Genomic DNA, 22050 nt, shown 5'->3' with positions numbered 1-22050 from the left:
CTACCTATTTATACACCCATAACACAGAGACAGCACACTGTGTAACATGTAGGGAAGAAATTCAAAGATGATTCTTGCTTTGCACTTTTCATTTATTGCTTATTTTTTACAACCTAACTTTGTAGAAAGGAGAAGGGGAACAACGGGTTATGGAGAGTCCCTTGGGAGCACTTCGCTTGTGTCAGTAGCTCAGATTTATCTCTGGGGAACACCCCCAACTCTGGGAGTGATGTCCAAATTATGAAATGTGTGTCATGTAGTAGGTGGATGTGACTCCCCTTGTTGAGACTTGCTGATGGACGTAACAGCGGAGCAGAGGAGAGAAACTGAGATAGCGATGTAACTGACCTGCGCGCTGGTATTTGACATGTTTTTTTTCCCCTCCTGAGTACAAATAATTTTAAAAATATTTGTATAACACAAATAGTAGTGAAAAAACCCACTATTTGTGCTTTGCCGAATAACATATTTGTGTTCGGGCACACCCCTAGTGTGTACTGCATGAGGATGATTCAGTTGAAATTAACAAATGTATTGTGATACACATTAAAGTGTTTCAGCTGTATTTGATTGGCTGAGCTGCTCTCCGAGTTAAAGTTTGGATTATTGGATTTGCTGAAGTAGCCTTCTGCAGTAGTTTGGGTGTATTCTTCCACTCGTCAGGAGGAAATACACATCTGTCCTAATCTCAGCTACAGTACGCTATTGCACAGTGACCACATGTCCCGTCTCTTGGTTGCCATTCTCTGTCTTCCCTTTTTGGTTGCCAGCTGATGGTCACTGAGCTTGCATTTGGTTGGAAGTTGTCTTTGAGACATTTTTTTTCTTTGTAGGTCCAAAGAACATTTTACTGCACTTTGATTTTTCCTTTCTTTGTTGTCTTGATCCGTATGCTTGTCTTTGCAATGCTTGATATATTAGTTTTCTTAGATTTGCTGTAGGGATTCAGTGCTGGTATGTCTCTGGTGGAGGAAAGAGGAAAAGAGGAAAAAAGCGTGTCTTCATCCTGTAGGGTGTGGCTTATAAATCCAATCAGACACTCAAGTGGATGGTTGGGATCATGGCTGCCAATAAGATTATTTTCATAAGAAATTAGGACTTTGTTTTTCTTAAAAAAAAGCTTTTTTGGTCACTTGGGGGCAGCAGAAACACCTTTTGAACTGATATGGCGAACTTGTTAGTAAACAGCATTCGCATTCATTTGGTGATGTGTTTCTGTTCACCTGGGGCCTGTTTCAGAAAGCAGGTTTAACAAACTCTGAGTCTAACCCTGAACTCTGAGTTGATGAATTCTGAGATGGGAAACTCTGAGTTTTCAGTTTCAGAACAGTTGATCAGAGTCAGTTCAATCAACTCTGAGTATGTTCACTCTGAGTTAAGTGTGTGCATGATGCATAAAAAAAATTAAATCCATTATCAATGGAGCTCTGATGCTATGAGTCACCATGGCAACAGGTAAATAAAAGGCAGAGCCTCCATTTTAATCCAGTAGATGTAGAGATATGAATGTATGTGTGTGTGGACGAAGCACATTTATCTTTAAAAAAAAAGAGCCTGAGTCAGAGCAGGAAAGTGTCAATAAGTTAACACAATAAAGTTTCATTCAGTGTTGTCCATTAATTCATCATTTAGCAGACTTACATTTCCTTAATGGTGATAAAGTGGAATCTGACTGTGTATCAGGCTGCAGCTACGTTACATTTTAAATATATTCGTTCATCTTTAATCTGACGGGGACAAAAACACAGGAGGCAGCGACTGAAGATGAAAAATATAGTTAAAGATTCAATAAATGTATAGATCAAAGACACAGAGACATGACTGTAAGCTCACAGTCTGATCAGTAATAATGTGTTTGGTGATTTGCACTTGAAAAGGCGTTGAAGTTACAATACAGAATATTTTAAATTTTTAGACGTCTATTTGTATCTTCGCTCAACAGCATTCAGTGACTTAATTTCAGCTACTTCAACAAATATAGTAAATTTAAACATTGTAACTGAAATGCTGTTAAAACACGTTAAGATTATGCTCCCTATTTAAAAATCTCACTTTCAAACTACATTCTGCAGCCGCAGCACTATCCTGCTCACTAAGCATATTAACATGTTATCTCCAATATTATAGGAATAATGTTCCATCAGTGCAACCAATCACATCATGATTGATGAGATAATTATTCATTGATCTCACGTGTCTAAAGTTTCATATCGATTGTTTACATTTAAACTGAGATTACACATTATGTGCAATAAAGTTTTCAGTGCAGGAGCTGCTATAACAAACTGACAGAGTCTCAATGTTATAACAGAAGGACATGCAGAGGTTTTATTCTAAGCTGAGGCTGAATTCATGCTGTGTAATATCTGAATGTGTGAGAAAAAAATGCTGTTCAAAGAAATGACTGATGCACATAAAAGCGGTAACCTTAGAAAGTCATTGAGTAACAAACTAATATCCAACCAGGATTTAGATTCTGACAGATAGTGAACTTCCGCTAATGAATGCACTTTGCTACAGACTGAATGAATGAGGAAATGAAACAGCATGTCTGGCTCTGTAAGTGGGAGCAGAAAGAAACTCAGGGTTTGTTAAAGAAAACCTGCCAGGGAGCAGGTTAGGTTCACAGAGTCTTAGGGTCAGTTACCATGGTTTAAGTTTAAGTTAAGTTTAAGTTACTTCTCTTTCTGAAACTGAAAACCCAGGGTCTCCCTCATCTCAGGGTTAACAAATTCAGAGTTTTCACTAAACCCACTTTCTGAAACTGGCCCCAGGTGAATCTAAGTCCAATATTCACTCTCTTCTAGCTCAGATTTTTCTCTATCAACATGCTCCACTATGTTTACCAGCTAGTTGCTAACTTTGTCGGTCTAAAGAGCCAGATATTTTTTTCAGGAATTGGTATAGACCGAAACAGAGCTCAAAGTAGAGTGAGTATTGGACTTACAATGATCAGAGGAGGACAAAAACAATTGTAAATGAATGATAATGTTGCTCTGTGTCAGAAAAGACAATATGTTGTGGTTATAGCTTGCTCTACAACCATAAAATAATAATTTATGCAGCTTTAACGAACAACTTAGTCAGTAGAAAGGTATATTTTTTTCTTCTTTGGATTCACATCTTTTCTGTTTTCCTCAGAATTCAGATTCACCCTGTCACCATTCTCTGTCCTCGGAATTCTTTTTCTGGCCTCAGTTCCTTTGAAGGGATGGGGTCCTTTGGACTAGACCTAATGTGATCAACTTCCTGCTAGATAGTGTTGCTTCTGTATGACAATCTCGCTACCACCAAGCACAATTGGAATTTGAATATCAGGAAATTCCATATGAATTTCAAATCTCCATTTAGATTGATTTCTCTGTACTTGGTTTCTTGCTACACCAAAAGTCATTGTAAAGAATCAAACTGCATAGTGCTGTAGTGTACAGAACTATGCATCTGAAGCTGCTCTTCACCTCACTGTAGATGACTGTGAAAGTGCACCACTGCTCAACCTTGGCCACCGACAGGTGGTTCAGTTTCTACCCACATGCTCAGACCAGTCAGACTGCATATCTTAGATATCGAATGACTAAACCTGCACATTGTCATACACTGCACAGGACTGCGGAAAAAGATAAGCAATGTCTATCATATTTTACTCCTTTCATACCTATGGGTGTATTCTTTCTGTTCATCAAGCTGCACTGAGATGAACAGAAAGCTCTTTCTCTGTGCAAACCTGGTGAACACAGGAGAGCTTCCACCATGAAAAGGTACTGTAGCCAATACTTTATTCCACCTACTTCTTATTTTAAACTGATTTAACTATAATAAGAAAAAAGATAGAAGAAGACTGCATTTGCAATCAATTAGGTGAAGGAATGTGTGTACACTGTTAATGTTGGGGCTTTCTGCTGTTGCTGTGACAAACAGAGAGAGGAGTGAGTGTTGTTAGCAGTATTCTGTGAAACTGGCTTTGCTCAATGTCAACTTTTTTGTGTGCTTGTCCTGACAAATCTTGACAAATATTGAGTGGACTGTTATCAAATTTTGTACATACTGTCATGGTCCCCCGAGGATGAATTCTAATGACTTTGGTGATCCCCTAAGCTTGGTCTATGGAAACACAACTTTTAAACTCAAGGCTAACAGGGTTTAAGGTGCTGACCATAAACTGCAACATTCCTGGTTAGTTTCTGGCCAGAGACCTTTAATGCATGTGTCAAAGCCCAGGCTCAGTAAGCTAGACAAAGAGGCAAACAGGATTTGAAGTATTCTAAACAATATTTTATTTAGAGGAAGGCAAAAGTAACTTTATAAATTAATCTGTAGTGAATGTGTGGTGTTTCGAAGGAAAAACAAAGAAGACAAACCAATGATGAGAGAGAGACAGAATGGAGGCGCCAGCCTGAATAACCTAGATCCAGCACTGCCCAGGTGCAAGATGTCAGATTAGATGATTCCACCCATCTCAACCTGCAGGCAACACATTCCTTATCTCTCTCTCGCCTCATTACATGTTGTTTGGGGTTTGGCGCAAAAGCATGTGCCATCTATCAGTACTCTTTACAGTGGGGGGAATTCTTTGCAAAGCACATGGGGCTGGACAATATGACGCTGGATAATATGACCCTACCATAATAGAGCATTTTATTCATACTACCTACTACCTGTCTTGTTGATACCTAGTTGCTATGGGTGCAACTAAATTGAGTTAATTCTCCATTCTGAAGATGTTCCTATCTGTCTTCTAGGAGTCATCAAGAGAGACCAGACTCCCCTGAACCCAGCTGTGTGTCCTTTAAGAGTGATGACTCAAAGGAACTACCTCTTATGTTCAAAGATGGAAACTATCCTCCTGACAAAAAGTAAGCTTAAACTCCAACTGAAATTAAATTGCATTTTTTGTCTACTACAGCATCCACATCTGCTCTGTAAATCACTTTTGTGCTCTCCTTTAAGAAAAAATCTGAAACTAAAAGGAAGAAATTTATATTTTAATTTTTTGGTTTCATAATGGTGCCCCCTAGTTTTGCATGAATTTGATGGAATACAATTATTTATCAGTCTGCATAGCTGGAGTCCTTACTTCAATACAGCCAATCAGATCCTCTGTAAATCCATAACGTGGCATTTTATCGTAGGCAGAGCAGACGGTCACACTGAGCCTGATAGCAGCCTGCCATCTGCTGTCAATCAAACACGGATGCCATCATGCCCCTCCAGTTGGCTGCGACAAAGAGGAGCATGTCAGATATTTCCCCAAAGAGTTTTTTTTCTTCCTTTTAATAATAAAAATGTATTAACAGTACATTTTAATAACAGATTGACATTATTTTTGAATGCAAAAAGGGATAATAAAATGTGATTTCAGTTGGGCTTTAACAAGATTTAGGAGAAATAACAGGTTAGTTGAGTCTGTGTGTTCATTTTCATTTAGACCTGCCATAGCAGCCAAAACACAGTTGTGACTCATAACATTAATGATGGCTCCATGCCCTTTGGAAAAGTGAAACAAACTCATTAGGGCTGTCCTTTTTTTGTGCTCCAAAGCTTCGGCAGCACTGAAAGTGATAGAAGCTGACATAAAGACAATGTGTGGGCAATGTTGTAAATCAACGAGCATGACAGCTGTAAGGCAATATGAGATTTTTATATGATTTTTGCATCAATGTGATGAATGTGACAAATCGCATTTTGTATCAGTTTGATTTGGCAGGTTATAAATGAGTTGTATTGGCCACAAACAGGATGGTTATTTTATCCATTAATAGTTTCTTAATTGATTTTCCAGAAAATGTATTATGTAACGATATATGTCGATATGGAGATATAGAATTACAAATACCATAATAGATCATTTTATTCATACTACCTACTACCTGTCTTGTTGATATCTAGTTGCTATGGGTGCAACTACACTGAGTTAATTCTCCATTCTGAAGATGTTCCTATCTGTCTGCTAGGATTTTTCAAGAGAGACCAGACTCCCCTGAACCCAGCTGTGTGTCCTTTAAGAGTGATGACTCAAAGGAACTACCTCTTATGTTCAAAGATGGAAACTATCCTCCTGACAAAAAGTAAGCTTAAACTCCAACTGAAATTAAATGGCATTTTTTGTCTACTACAGCATCCACATCTGCTCTGTAAATCACTTTTGTGCTCTCCTTTAAGAAAAAATCTGAAACTAAAAGGAAGAAATTTATATTTTAATTTTTTGGTTTCATAATGGTGCCCCCTAGTTTTGCATGAATTTGATGGAATACAATTATTTATCAGTCTGCATAGCTGGAGTCCTTACTTCGATACAGCCAATCAGATCTTCTGTAAATCCATAACGTGGCATTTTATCGTAGGCAGAGCAGACGGTCACACTGAGCCTGATAGCAGCCTGCCATCTGCTGTCAATCAAACACGGACGCCATCATGTCCCTCCAGTTGGCTGCGACAAAGGGGAGCATGTCAGATATTTCCCCAAAGAGTTTTTTTTCTTCCTTTTAATAATAAAAATGTATTAACAGTACATTTAAATAACAGATTGACATTATTTTTGACTACAAAAAGGGATAATAAAATGTGATTTCAGTTGGGCTTTAAAAAGATTTAGGAGCAATAACAGGTTAGTTGAGTGTGTATGTTCATTTTCATTTAGACCTGCCATAGCAGCCAAAACACAATTGTGACTCATAACATTAATGATGGCTCCATGCCCTTTGAAAAAGTGAAACAAACTCATTAGGGCTGTCCTTTTTTTGTGCTCCAAAGCTTCGGCAGCACTGAAAGTGATAGAAGCTGACATAAAGACAATGTGTGGGAAATGTTGTAAATCAACGAGCATGACAGCTGTAAGGCAATATGAGATTTTTATATGATTTTTGCATCAATGTGACGAATGTGACAAATCATATTTTGTATCAGTTTGATTTGGCAGGTTATAAATGAGTTGTATTGGCCACAAACAGGATGGTTATTTTATCCATTAATAGTTTCTTAATTGATTTTCCAGAAAATGTATTATATAACGATATATGTCGATATGGAGATATAGAATTACAAATACCATAATAGATCATTTTATTCATACTACCTACTACCTGTCTTGTTGATACCTAGTTGCTATGGGTGCAACTACACTGAGTTAATTCTCCATTCTGAAGATGTTCCTATCTGTCTGCTAGGATTTTTCAAGAGAGACCAGACTCCCCTGGACCCAGCTGTGTGTCCTTTAAGAGTGATGACTCAAAGGAACTACCTCTTATGTTCAAAGATGGAAACTATCCTCCTGACAAAAAGTAAGCCTAAACTCCAACTGAAATTAAATTGCATTTTTTGTCTACTACAGCATCCACCTCTGCTCTGTAAATCACTTCTGTGCTCTCCTTTAAGAAAAAATCTGAAACTAAAAGGAAGAAATTTATATTTTATATTTTTTGGTTTCATAATGGTGCCCCCTAGTTTTGCATTAATTTGATGGAATACCATTGTTTATCAGTCTACATAGCTGGAGTCTTTACTTCGATACAGCCAATCAGATCTTCCATAAAGCAATAATGTGTGGAGAGCGAAGGAGAGACCACAGAGGTAGTGGAGAAGAGCTGTTCTGCCCAATGTGTTGCTGCTCTCTTCACGCCTCTTCCTATTGGACTGCTGCCGGCAGGAAAAAAAAAAAAAATTCAGATGCTGATTTTAGTGTTCAAATACCACAGCAACAAACAAAGCTTTGGGTACAGCCCTGCCTCTCAGTTCAGCCTGCCATTTGGGAAATGACTGCCCACACTGTGGTATTTCAGAGCCTCTGAATTCTCAGATCAGATCTCTATGTACAGGATCGATCAAGAGAGACCTGACTCCCCTGAAACCAGCTGTGTGTCCATTAAGCATGACCAGTCACACATGTGAACATAAACACTATTCTCCTGACAAGAAGTAAGATGTTGCTAGCATTAGATGATGCATGTATTCATCTGGTTAAGTTTTGTTGGTCATGTATGTTCATTTTTCTCATAAAATTCCGACTTTATTCTTGTAATATCACGAGGCTTTAACTAAGTCGTCATACCTAAACAAAGAAGAAAGTTATATAAGTGCTTTCCAAAATGATCTAACAATGACTCAGATGGTCATATTCTGGATTGCATGTTGAATTTCAACATGTTAAGGATGATGTTGTCAGTGTTAAATGTGACAGTATGAATCATGGAGCAATACCATGCAAATCTAATCAGTTTTGACTCCCAGAAAAGATACAATTTTATTTGTTCTTGCCCTACTCCAGAAATCAAAAATTATTTTGTATGAAGGTATTTAAATTGGCATTTGTGGTCTACTGAGGTGTCTGGAGATTGTTATTCCAATCATGTTTAGACTGTTGCTCTTGTCAAGCAGACTCTCATCTACACATTGTTTAACTCTACAGTTTTGTTCTATAGGGATAAAAGTGTGCTTGTAAAAATGCTGCATTTTTCATATAAAGACAACATTTGTATTTTACACAAAAACATACAAAAAATGTATATTTATTGTTAGCCATGCTAGCAGCGTAACTGTATGGATGGCAAAGTTGGTCAGACTTTTGGTTACCGGTCAACACTTTGGTCCATAGGGAAATATCTCAAATACTATTTGATGGATTGCCATAAATTTTGGTATAGATATCCATGGTCCCCAGAGAATAAATCCTAATGATTTTGGTGAACCCCTGACTTTTCATTTAGTGCCACCAGCAGGTCAGATTTTTCACTAATCCAGTAAAATATCTCAACATCTACTGGATGAATTGGCACAAAATTTGCTATAGATGTTCACATTCCCCTCAGGATAAAATGTAATAACCTTGTTGTTCCCTTATGATGGTGTTAGTGCCCTCATGTGGCTCATCAGGTTAAATTTTTTGTCTAATAGTTGCTTTATAACCAAATACCTGCATAACTAATGACATTCTTGTCAGCTTCCCATCCTTTGTTACCAAAGGACCGACTGGCTTAAAAAGTATGAGAAGAGACAAGAAAATATTGAGTGGAAAGAACTATAAATTTTATTGAGCACTATTGCCCAAATAGTTTGTGTGTATCCAGCAGCTCCTGATGATTAATTAGATGGCGATGTTCCTATCTGTCTATCAGGATCCATAAGGAGAAACCAGATTTCCCTGAACCCAGCTGTGTGTCTATGAAGAGTGACCAATCAATAGAACCTCCTTTTACCTTCAGAGATGGACATGACTTCCCTAAAATGATGTATGTATTACTACCATCAAAATTATACTGCATCCATTGTTTTTTTATTTATTATTTGTTTAGTCTTCCAATCCTTTCAGCTAATCTAAATTGGTAAAGGGCCAACGAATGTCCCAAACAGGAGGCTACAGTTACAGGAATTAAGTCAACCTGTTATGACTAAATTTCAAAAATCTGGAAAGCTGGAAGACATACTGTAAAATGAGCCAGTACTTAATGCTTTATTTCATGTGTACTTCACAGAGTCAACCAGAAGAGGTCAGAGGTTCCCACTGATCAGTTGCCCAAGCATGATCAAACAGACTTGGACTACATATTTATGGTGTGTAAATGTACACCTTTTACTTCATCTAGAAGAAATGAAATGAAATGACAGTCAATTTGATGACAGAGTCAATTCTTGTAATTGTCTGAATGCAACATCCTGTAAGGCAGTTGTCACAATATTTTTGTATCAATAGTCAATCCTTCCATTCATTTTTGAGTCATTTTTACTGGTCAGGGTTGTGGTGGCAAAAGCGTGAAGTTCCATGCAGCTTCCTACAGCTAATCTTTGGGAATATCCTAGTACTCCCAGATTATGTTTCAGTTTTACCTCCAAAAGAGTTGGTAGCATTTTCCTCCCTGTTGGACCTATTCCCGTGTTTTGTGAGTACAATGTTATCATAACAGATAGAACCAATGGCCCGAGCTAAAAAAAAATAAAAGTTGTACTTTAAGGTGCTATGACTGATAAAGACATTAGACATAACCTCACCCGCAAAAAGTGATACTGGGGCACACTCCTGGAACTGGGCCTGTAAATCATATTTGTAGGTTTGGGTAGCTAATGAAAATTAGGTAGTAAAAACTTTGTACTGTCGTGTTGTCACTGTGCTCTTGCAAGCCTGTGTCCATGTTGCAGCCAAAGATTGTTTGTCAAAGAAACAAAATTGCTCTATGATTGTGAGCAGACTGTTTTTCAGTTCATCAAGGCCAACAGAGTGGTGAGTCTTCTTTAATGAAACAATCTTGGTGATCATGTTTTGTTCATTTCAGTAGGAGCAGTAGGAGTCCCTCACATACACCTTTTGCATTATAATGAAAACAATTAGAGTTTGTTAACTTTATTCATTTGTTATTTGTTATTAATTTAACTCCAGTTACTTACCAATGGATAAGTCATTTGAGTTGAGGGGTAAGTTTTAGGTGCAATACATTTTGGGTAATGATGCATGGGTCAGGTTGGGAGTCCATTGTTTAATAATACAATATTCTTTTCCAGCTGCTTGAGGAGAACATTATCACTTTTGTGAAGAATGAGCTGAAGAGGTTCAAGAAGGTTCTGAGTCCGGATGACCCAAAATGTTTGGAGAAGAAGAGGGAGGATGAGGATGTGATCAATGATAAGGAAAAAGAGCACAGGAGAAGCAGCAGAGAAGCTTTTCTGAAGATCTCACTGAACTTCCTGAGGAGAATGAATCAGGATGAGCTGGCTGACTCTCTGCAGAGCAGTAAGAGGCTTTGTAAAATAAATTTTACTATTTTACTATTTACTATTTATTTTTTTAAAATTTGTCCAAAGAGAAAATTGTCCATTGCATTTCCAAAATTACTTTTAAGTGTTTCTATATAACTGCATGCTATACCCAGGTAGGGTTGGAGTTCAGTTGCACTCCACTAACAAATCTGCTTATCAAATCTGCTTTTTTTATAATCCTGTATCAAATCTAAACTAGTTGTTTGTTGATTGAAAAGGCATAAACACAACAGTTTTAAGTGGTAACCTAATTAATGCTGACAACTTGTATGCATAATCTGAAAATGACATTAATAGCAGAAGATATGAAAGGATTGATTGATTGTAATTGATTAAGTGTATCTGACATTTAACCCACCCATATATTTATAGAGTGCATATACATTTTTGCCCAAGAAAAGTTAATTAGTATGATCAGCCTTCAAAACACACAAAAAACATGCCTTTATTAGATAGTAACAGTTGAGAAATGACAGGAAACAAGGGAAGAGAGAGACAGGGTATGACATGCAACAAAGGTCCACTGTTGGAATTGACCATTGACATTGTGGAGATGTGGCATGCATCTTAACCAGTTGGCTACCAGGACACACCAAAGACACAAAACTTTTTGTCATTTGGCATTGTGCAAAAATACTTTCTCTCATATCATATTTTCTCATATTTCTCACACTTTTTTCACAGATTTAATGGATACTGTTTTTCTTTTTTTTTGGACTTGGTCTTGACTCGAACTTGACTTGAGTGGTCTTCACCACAGCCCTATAGAGAGTGGTGTTTCTTTTGCTAAAAGATGATCTTTGGCCAAGTGCAGACACTGGTTTGCAGAAAGCATATTAATCAAACAACAGCAAAACTGTTATTTCAGCCAAAACTGTTATTTCCACCTCTAGTCAATTACTTACAAGTTAACTTTATATTAGTTCCGGCTAATATAATGTACTGCCTTTGACATTTCTCATTTCAACTGGTAAATATGATGTTCAGCAGCAGCTAAAATGAAAAAAAGCTCTTTTCTAGTAAAAATACAAGAGATTAAGATTAAAGATTTAAGAAAATAAGAGATTTGGTAGTGTCTCAGTATTGCAAATCTGGGTATTTTGCCAACCAGGAAGCAGATCTAAAATGCTAACTCTACATTCATATTGTCATTCACTCAAATGGTGAAAAAGAATGTGGTTGTAGTATGCCACACACAGTGGTGGACAGTAGCAAAATATATCAAATGATATGAAAATTATGTTGCAGTTAATGTACATCCACTCATTATCTTAATTGTTGTTCTAATTCAGAATCTCCTGAAGCGTGCCAGCATAAACTCAAATCTAATCTGAAAGAGAGGTTTCAGTGTTTGTTTGAGGGGATTGCCAAAGCTGGGAACCCAACTCTCCTGAATGAGATCTACACAGAGCTTTACATCACGAAGGGAGGGACTGGACAGATCAATAACGAACATGAGGTCAGACAGATTGAAACAGCATTCAGGAAACCAGCAAGATCAGAAACAATGATCAGATCTGAAGATATTTTCAAACCTGGAATAGATCCCCCTGTCAGAACACTGATGACAAAGGGAGTGGCCGGCATTGGGAAAACCGTCTTAACACACAAGTTTGCTCTGGACTGGGCTGAAGACAAAGCCCACCAAAATATACAGCTTACATTTCCAGTCACTTTCCGAGAGCTAAATTTGCTGAAAGGGAAAGAGTACAGCTTGGTGAAACTTATCCATCACCTCTTCACTGAAACCAAAGACGCAGGAATCTGCCGGTTTGATGAGTTCCAGGTTGCGTTCATTTTTGACGGTCTGGATGAGTGTCGACTTCCTCTGGACTTCCACAACAATGAGATCCTGACTGATGTTACAGAGTCCACCTCAGTGGATGTGCTGCTGACAAACCTCATCAGAGGGAAACTGCTTCCCTCTGCTCGCCTCTGGATAACCACACGACCTGCAGCAGCCAATCAGGTTCCTCCTGAGTGTGTTGACGTGGTGACAGAGGTCAGAGGCTTCACTGACCCACAGAAGGAGGAGTACTTCAAGAAGAGATTCAGAGATAAGCAGCAGGCCTTAAGAATCATCTCCCACATCAAGACAACACAAAGCCTCTACACCATGTGCCAAATCCCAGTCTTCTGCTGGATCACTGCTACAGTTCTGGAGGATGTGATGAAAACCAGGGAGGGCGCAGAGCTGCCTAAGACCTTGACCGAGATGTACATCCACTTCCTGGTGATTCAAACCAAACTCAGCAATGCAAAGTATCACGGAGTAGCTGAGACAGATCCACACTGGAACCCAGAGAGCAGGCAGATGATTGTGTCTCTGGGAAAACTGGCTTTTGAGCAGCTGCACAAAGGCAACCTGATCTTCTATGAATCAGACCTGACAGAGTGTGGCATCAATATCAGAGCAGCCTCAGTGTACTCAGGAGTGTTCACACAGGTCTTTAAAGAGGAGAGAGGGCTTTACCAGGACAAGGTGTTCTGCTTTGTCCATCTGAGTGTTCAGGAGTTCCTTGCTGCTCTTTATGACCATCTGACACTCATCAACTGCGGTGTCAACGTCTTGGCAGAAGAAGAATCAAAATCCCAGACATCTGAACTGTTAAGTGACAAATTTAAACTCTTCTATCAGAGTGCTGTGGACAAGGCTTTGCAGAGTCCAAATGGGCACCTTGACTTGTTCCTCCGATTCCTTCTGGGCCTTTCTCTTGAGACTAACCAAATTCTTCTACATGGCCTGCTGACACAGACAGAAAGTAACTCACAGACCAACCAGGAAACGGCTGAGTATGTCAAGGAGAAAATTAGGGAGAGCACCACTCATGAGAGAAGAATCAATCTGTTCCACTGTCTGAATGAGCTGAAGGACCATTCTCTAGTGGAGGAGATCCAAGACCACCTGAGTTCAGGAAGTCTCTATGCAGAAGAACTTTCTCCCGCTCAGTGGTCTGCTCTGGTCTTTATCTTACTGTCCTCTGAGGAAGACCTGGACATGTTTGACCTGAGGAAATACTCTGCTTCAGAAGAAGCTGTTCTGAGACTCCTGCCAGTGGTCAAAGCCTCCAAAAACTCTGTGTATGTACACCCATACTTAAATAGATTACTGTAGATATACTTTAAACTCTATTTTGAAAAGAAATTTAAAGGATAGGTTTGGGTTTTTTCATTCTGTCTTAATACAATACTGACACACTCAATAAGTATGTGGAAATGGGCAGTATTGGGCAGTAACATCACTACAAGTAGCAGTGCCACTAGTTTAACTATATTTCTCAGTAGCATGGTAGTTGTGTTGCTGTTTTCTGAATCCAATAGTGTTTTCAGTAGCCAAGCTTTTCTATTGATCAAGTAGAGCGGTAGCTTCCACACAAGCTACATTAGCTTTTCTGAAGTTCAAGTGCAGGGGAGCCTTCTGTGCAGTTTGAAATAAAACTGCCTCAGAGCTTCAGTTTACTTGATAGAAAGATGGCAGAGGGAACATGTAACATTGAGGGTGGAGACAAATTGATCCCGAAGGAGTCGCCATAGCCATACCTTCACAAATACATTAATTTAACTGTGCAATCCAAATAAGAAGCTGCTCTCAACTTTTAAAAGACAAACTAAAAATAAACACATATATATGGGAGGGAAGAGATGGGGGGGAAATGTGGGAACAGAGTAAAGTTTTAGATTACTCTGAAATATTACTTTTCTAGTTTTTAACATTGACCAACAGAGGGTACAACAAAAATACAAGTCTCTACAAATCCGAAGTATGGTGGTTAGTCAACATTATTTGCTTGAAATTTATGTAGATATAGCTACTAGTCACTCTCATGTCATGTTGCTGTAGCTTAGCTGGCTACATTTCTCTGGGGGATAGCGTCGATGTAGCGGAGCTTCATTTAATGTAGAGTAACTGGTAGCTTGGCTCACTACACTTTCCAAGTAGCTTGCCCAACACTGGAAATGGGTCTTGTTTGTTGGAACAATTACTACTACTGGCCCTGAAGCTATTCCCCCAGAATGAGACTACACTGTAAGAAATGGGGGACAAAATCCACAGCCCTTGTTCTATGTAAAAATGCATTCCAAAGTTCAGCTGAAACCAATATGATGCTTTAGCAGTCTGTGTAAGCTAAATCGAGTCAGTATTTTCAAAATTTACAATACTTTTTAGTACTAAATTTGCTCTTTTTGTTTCCCATGAATGTTGAGTCCATTTTGACAGTGTTAGCCACAACTTGCTCCTTTCAGGGTCTCTCAAAGGAAATCTCTGGAACGCATTTGCTAATCACTCATTTCTTTCAGAACACACCAGATAAACACAGACACAAATCATATTCCATGTCGCAGAAAGGGGAGCAAATCAACGAGGTCTGGAGGACAATAAGAACAGCTGGAGATTGGATCTGAGCATAGACTGTAAAAAATAATTAATGTAGCCAACGTGACATCACCCATTGGTTTGTGGACTCTTGTTTTTAAGCCTTGAGTTTGCATTTTGACCGTTGCCATCTTGGTTTTTTGGAACCAGAAGTGACCATATTTGGACGATAGGGTGGAGGTGACCCTAGCGCTAGCTGCTAGCTTAGTAAGCACAGTGCACTTACAGTCTATGGTTAACTGTGATAATGCTAATGCTATTTTTTGCTAGCAAAAAAACAACTTAAAACCATTAACTACCATAAGGTATCCCTCCACCACAACTCAGCTGGATACTTAATTCAGCAGAAACAAAAAGAATGAATTTGATACTCAACAGGCTGTAACTGGAAAATACCAACTCGATTCAGTTAACTGAGACTGCTGAGGCCTCATTTTAGCTTCAGCTGAACTTTGGAATGCATTTTTACACAGAATGAGGGCTGTGGATTTTCTTCCCCATTTCTTCTCAGTGTAATTGCACTCCAAGGGAGCTTCAGGGCCAGTGTGGAGATTAGGAATTCTCACAGCAGCACAAGACCCCTTTCCACATATATATACACATTGGGACATCTGTATTGTATTAACACAGACTTGAAAAAACCCAAACCTATCTTTTAATGTATTTTTACACTTCATTGTGTCTTCAGACTGAGTGGCTGTAACCTATCGGAGAGAAGCTGTGAAGCTCTGGCAACAGTTCTCAGCTCAGAGTCCTCCTGTCTGATAGAGCTGGATATTAGTAACAATGACCTGCAAGATTCAGGGGTGAAGCTGCTCTCTGCTGGACTGGGGAGTCCAAACTGTAGACTGGAGACTCTAAGGTCAGGATTCATCAACATGTTCAAGAGACAACCCTTTAAATCTCTATTTTAAGTTATAGCAACATCAGTTAGGACCAACCTTCAAAGTATTTTCTGCGGTTGGTTCTGTTGCAAATCTCTGAAGCAATAGCTTCCAACAACAATGTATTACTGTATTGTGAGCATATTTAGTTATTTTATCTAATCACTGCATCTGCCATTTACATACTAAAGATTCTGTTATTGATGGAGTAAACAAATAGCTCAAATAAAAACACAAAATGTATGACTCAGTCAACTATTTCAGTTTAAGACACAAATTTTCTGACTAGTGTCTCACTTTCTGTTTGCAGGCTTTCGGGCTGCCTGATCACAGATGAAGGCTGTGTATCTCTGGCATCAGCTCTGAGCTCCAACCCTTCCCATCTGAGAGAGCTGGACCTGAGCTACAATCATCTAGGAGACATGGGAGTAAAACTGCTCTCTGATAGACTGAACGATCCACACTGGAAACTTGACACTCTCAGGTATGGAGAGACCCTCTACCAAGTGTAGTCATTGTTTGGTAGATCTCTTGCAGTAGGAAACCATTTTCTCTATCATACTGTCAACCTGTGTCATATGTATGTAACTTCATATCATGTGGGATGGAAGGGTCAAACCAGGCTTGTTGAGATACACAATTGCAGTTTTAACACCTCAGCCACAGGGGCACCCGAAGAGCTGTGCAACTTTTGTTCACACTTGTGTTTTGTGGACTCAGTATGGCTTAGGGCCTTGTCCCTGGTTTATCTTGTAGGGTGTACTGCAGGAGTATGTGGTACGGAGCTACTACTATGAGCCATTAGGCCCTTTTATAACCATAGTGAGAGCTCTGTCCACATTCTCTGCTAGAAGTTAGTCCATTCTCTGTGGGCATTGGGCTCCATCAGGTTTGTGCCATTTTACAATTCTGTTTGTGATATTAATTTCATTAATATGTGATATTAATTTCATTAATATCACAAACAGAATTGTGATATATATATGCAATAACAAGCTGTAGCTGAAGTGTGGAAACTGTCCGGTATGTTGACATTTAAGAATGCATTTCTGCTGTTTACAGAACTATAATAACAGTCAAAAGTTTGTCCAAACTTTTGATTCATACTATACAGTGCATGCTGGGGTGGTTTTACATTTCTGCCACTTGAGGCATTTCAGAACAGAAATTCAGAGCCAAATCTGAGGCCATGGTTGATTGCTCCCTTTGTGTTGAGAGTGAGTCACTGCCCCAAGCAAAGGAGTTTGACAATGTTGGGATCTTGTTCACAATTCGTTTAGTGTCAGCAGTAATGCTGTACCGAACTGGACTGCCGTAGTGAAAGAGCAAAACCTAAAGGCAAAGCTCATGATTTACTGATCACCCTATATTCTAACCTTCAACCCATGGTTATGAGCTTTGGGTAATGACTGAAAGAATGGGATCGCAGATATACATGGCCAAAATTGTTTCCTTAATAGGGTGGCTAGGCTCACCCTAAATGTTAGAATGAGGAACTCTGACATCTGCTAAGAGCTCAGAGTCGAGCCATTGCGCCTGTGTATTTAAATGAGTCAGTTGAGGAGGTGGGAGCTAAGAGAAGAATGTATGGGTTATCTTGCCTAGCCCGCTGACACTGCAGTGTGGACTCAAATTGTGGAAAGTGTTGGATGGATATTTCTGGTTTTCTGTCCATACGTAAATGGATGTCTAGTACTGCTGCATTTTACAGTAAAAACTGAGCTCCTTGATTAAGGTAAAACAACTGTTTTGTTAGGATAACAACTGGTTCCCATGAGGCATGGTGATAGCCTCATGACTCCAGGCATACAGTATGTAAAATCTGAGCCTCTTATCATTTTAACCAAGACAAAACAATGATTACTTAATTGGCATTCAACAACATACAGTACATATCCCCATGTTCTTAATCACTGGTATGGCCAAAGACTTGAGGGAACTGTATGTCTAACTATAAAGCAAGGACTCTGTCTGTGTGTCTGTATGTTTGTCTGTCTGTATGTCCTATGCATAGCTCGAGAACCGTTCATTCGATCTACTTCACACTTGGTAGCCATATTGCTTATGACCCAAGGAAGTGCAGTCAGAAGCAATCAGTGAGCCACTCAGCTCTGCAGCAGTGGGGCTCTCTGTTATGTAGGCCTATTTTATTTTTAAATGCAGACCTCATTATATTTGAAATGAGAAAAGATTCATTATTGCAGTAATTAACATCTGTGTGTAACAGAATGTTAGGTTCTTTCATATTGTTGGTGTATATATTCATTCACCTCACATCAACTCTATTAATTTTTCTATGCAATGCTGCAATACTGGAGGCCAAGCAATTGGCCTGTTCCAAACAGCATGTTCGGAACAGGCATTGCACTAGTTGTTGATAAAAACAAAACAATTTTATTGTATTAGCAAGATACTTAAATCATGCTACCCATTACACTAAAAGATACTCAGAATATGAACATAAAACCCAAGAAACACGTTTCAGCTTTTCAGTTCTTTTGAGCTATTAAGTGTGGGATTTGTTGTAATATTGAATGGTGAGCATTTGAGTTGGGAAAACGACACATAGAAACATGGTTTTATTATTAATAGATTGTTCAGAACATGACAAAAATGGATACAGATGTGACATTCTGCTTTAGGAGACAGAAATCAACATGCAACACAAATATTTTCATAAATGCAATTTAAAGCACATGTTTCACTTACTGTATAAAAGATCATATGTGGGCCTGAATTTGTGTATTTTCTTACTTTCAGGGTTGACCATGGAGCACAATGGTTGAAACCAGGCTTAAGAAAGTGTAAGTGAAGTTTTTAGTCAGATTCCAATAAAATACTTTTTTTTTTTTACATTCCATGGAGAATGCATGAAATGCAGACCTGCAGACAGTCAAAAGAATGGTATCTCAAATTCTAATCTTTAGTTTCCACTCAACATTAGAGGAACATGCAACTGAATTTTAAGCTTGGTGACTGGATGTGTTACCAAAATGTTCTTTTGGAGTCATGTTGACTTCCCATCCCTTAAATTTTAATTTAGCTTATAGGCTAGTTCCTTTGACTTCTTTTTTTCACAGTAGGTCGGTCACCTAACACTGCAAAAAATGAACAAGACTTTTACTTCCAGCACATTTGTTGTCTAAAATAATAATAATCATCTCACTCACAACTCTGTGCTCTATTGTGTTTTGTTCTGTCCATCAGATGCCTGTGAACTCACACTGGACCCAAACACAGCAAATAGACATATCCTCCTCTCTGAAGGCAGCAGAAAGGCGTCAGCGGTGACAGAGGAGCAGCCGTATCCTCATCACCCAGACAGATTCGATTTCTTGTATGCAGTTCTGTGTGTTCATGGTCTGACTGGTAGATGTTACTGGGAGGTTGAGAGGGAGGGATGGCTGTCTATAGGAGTGACTTACAGAGGAATCGGGCGGAAAGGAAGTGATAATGACTGCAGGTTAGGAAGGAATGACAAGTCTTGGGCTCTGTTTGCCTCTGATAATCATTTCTCTGCCTGGCACAATGACAAAGACAAAACTATCAATGTCCCACCCTCCTTCCACTCGAAGAGAGTAGGAGTGTATCTGGATTGGCATGCTGGCATTCTGTCTTTCTACAGAGTCTCCTCTGACACACTGGTCCACCTCCACACCTTCCAATCCACATTCACTGAACCACTCTACCCTGGGTTTTGTTTTAGACCTGGATCCGCAGTGTGTCTGTGCAAGCTGTCAGAGGAAGAGCCACCCTCTGGAAACACAACAGGCTAACAGCAGGGGTTGACAGGTGACAAAATAAAGGAAAAAACTGTGATGGGTGGTTGATGAGCATCAAAATTACACCAATCAGTCTATATCTCAGAACAACTGGGCTTATGGGAGACTTTGGAGTTCTAACTTTTAGAAGAACTCTGTTCATCCCTTGAGTAGAATCCACACACTCGAAGAATCTATGACAAATACTGAAGCTGTTCTGGAGGCTCATGGTGAAACACGGCACCAACACACATTGCTTTTTCCTATAATCACCCATTATGTAACACTAGTTTTTATGTTACCCAGAAACCCAGCAACATTTGTGTTGGTGCAGTCTTCTAAATCTTTAAGTGTTATAAAGTTAAGCAGCAAAATGTCATTCACAAATCAATTCACTCCTTTTGTGTAACAATGAGATTATATTGTACTTTAAGAAAACCATGTAAACAGTTAAATTGTGATCATATTAAACAGTTTTGATGAATCAGAAGAAATAAAGACTGGCTGGTGTTTGGGGTTGCATAACTTTTCATAACAAACTAAAGATTTCTTGCTTTAATCAGATTTGATTGTTGCAGGCACAAATGATTAACAAGCAAAACTGTGGGGGAAAAAAAAGTCCCACAAGGAGACCCAAACCAACAATGAATTGAACTTGTATACAGCCTGCCATACTGTTGTTCAAAGACTTTTTTTTTTTTAAAAAAAAGGCTGCACTGGGTGACATGTTCCTTCCTTATCATGAACACACCAATTTATTTTGAGTCAGTCCAGCTCACACACAGTCCTGCCAGAAATACTAACAAATGCACCATTTCCTCAGTTGAGTGACATTTGTTAAAAACTATTGACCAGCTGTTTCAGTAAATTAATGAGATTTAAAAAAAAAAAAAAAAAAAAAAAAAAAAAACACCTCTAATATATAATCTTTAAGATTTACATCTTCAGTAGAACCAGTGGGCTTGAGGCTCAGAGCCACACACAGTAAGGAAGGTGCAAAGTTATGAAACAAACACATTGGTCTCTTCATGGTACCTGTTGATCACAAATTTGGGGAGAAAAACAAAAAAAAACACAACTAATGTATGGACATCAAGTTGCTGCAGATCCATTTTTATTCATCCATCACAGATGTTACATTCCAGTAAAGCTCAAGTGATTATTGCCTGCACACGTTAACTAAGTGATGCCTGCAGCACAAAATCCACAGAAGAGTATCAACAATTTGATTTTCAAGCCTCGACCTCAGTCAGGCTGAGCAGAAGAGGCTGAAACATGGAGGTGCAGGTAATGACCGACAGCAGCCCTGTCACATCCCAGCAGGTGGACTCCAGTTATCCAGACCAGTCAGGCAGGTTATGCTGTCAACACTTAAAAAAAAAAAAAAAAAAAAAAGGACATTAGAGAACACAAGTTTTTAAAACAAACTGCCCTTCAAATCTTAGCTTACTAGAATTTATTACAAGAAGCATGTTGCAGGTCTTCAGTCAGGTTCTGGTAAATTGTTTTTACTTAAACCTGTGCCAAAGTCCTGACATTTCTCTCCCAATACTACGATTCCACAGCAGAGAGGGGAGGTCTCTGACATGGCAGTACTGATTGGGGTTACAGTTTCTGCACACTACATACAGAATACATCATGTCTGTCCACAGCTGTTACATACTTGATGTCAGTCTTAGTTCCTGGCGGAGTGTAATGCCCCCTCCAGCTTGGCTGTTTCACACACTGCTGTAGAGAAATGAAGAGTCAGGAAAAGCAGAAACACTATGGTCACTGCTAGGAGTCAGCTGCTATGCTCAGGGGTTTGAGTTCACCATGGTGTTTTGTCAGCATGATGTGTTATATATTTCATCATCACAGCAAGTAACATGACTGTTATATATAGATGTTATTAGTGGTTTTGCAACACTCACTTTCAGTCAGCCTGCAGCATGACCGTCAGCTCCACAGTGAGCAGCTCATCAGTGGCTCTGCCTGCAACAGTCATGGAAAAACAAACATTTACTTCACTCAAGTTCATTCACAACAAAAATGTCTATGGTCAAATAATCAGTCATGTTGCTACCTTTTCATTGGTTCTATGATTAATCAATGATCAATTTAAACTGAGATGTCAGATGTATGGAAGTCTCATTCTTTAATATCCATGTAGCATTCTGCGATTCAAACAGGTTCTCAAACCACATCACTCACCATAAAGACACCATGAGGCCATGTTTATGAGACCCCCCTGTCCAGTTTTGAATTTTGGTGTCTCATTTATGTCAAATTCAGCTGAGCCATACAACA

The 22050-nt window shown here is 39.0% G+C and overlaps 1 protein-coding gene across 1 annotated transcript; it reads left to right on the top strand.

Annotated features, from left to right (window-relative positions):
- Positions 1-4363: 4363 nt before the first annotated feature.
- On the top strand, positions 4364-20993 carry LOC122990951 (protein NLRC3-like). The gene is made up of 11 exons (XM_044364530.1): positions 4364-4422; positions 4740-4853; positions 5952-6065; positions 7164-7277; positions 9465-9543; positions 10486-10714; positions 12033-13821; positions 15804-15977; positions 16310-16483; positions 18760-18803; positions 19207-20993. The coding sequence occupies exons 1-11, from the start codon at positions 4364-4366 to the stop codon at positions 19773-19775; spliced, it is 3459 nt and encodes a 1152-aa protein (XP_044220465.1). The 3' UTR covers positions 19776-20993.
- Positions 20994-22050: the final 1057 nt, after the last annotated feature.

This window comes from Thunnus albacares, chromosome 10 (assembly GCF_914725855.1).
Source record: "Thunnus albacares chromosome 10, fThuAlb1.1, whole genome shotgun sequence".
Classification (NCBI taxonomy): Eukaryota; Metazoa; Chordata; class Actinopteri; order Scombriformes; family Scombridae; genus Thunnus; species Thunnus albacares.
The sequence above is the reverse complement of the archived record's forward strand: the minus strand, read 5'-3'. Positions and strand labels throughout refer to the sequence as shown.

Bases quoted from the DNA above. Each gene is read 5' to 3' on its own strand.
- LOC122990951 (XM_044364530.1), top strand. From the start codon at position 4,364: ATGAGAGAGAGACAGAATGGAGGCGCCAGCCTGAATAACCTAGATCCA. The intron at 9,544-10,485 runs GTGTGTAAATGT...ATTCTTTTCCAG, and splicing joins ACTTGGACTACATATTTATG to CTGCTTGAGGAGAACATTAT. The intron at 16,484-18,759 runs GTATGGAGAGAC...TCTTACTTTCAG, and splicing joins TGGAAACTTGACACTCTCAG to GGTTGACCATGGAGCACAAT.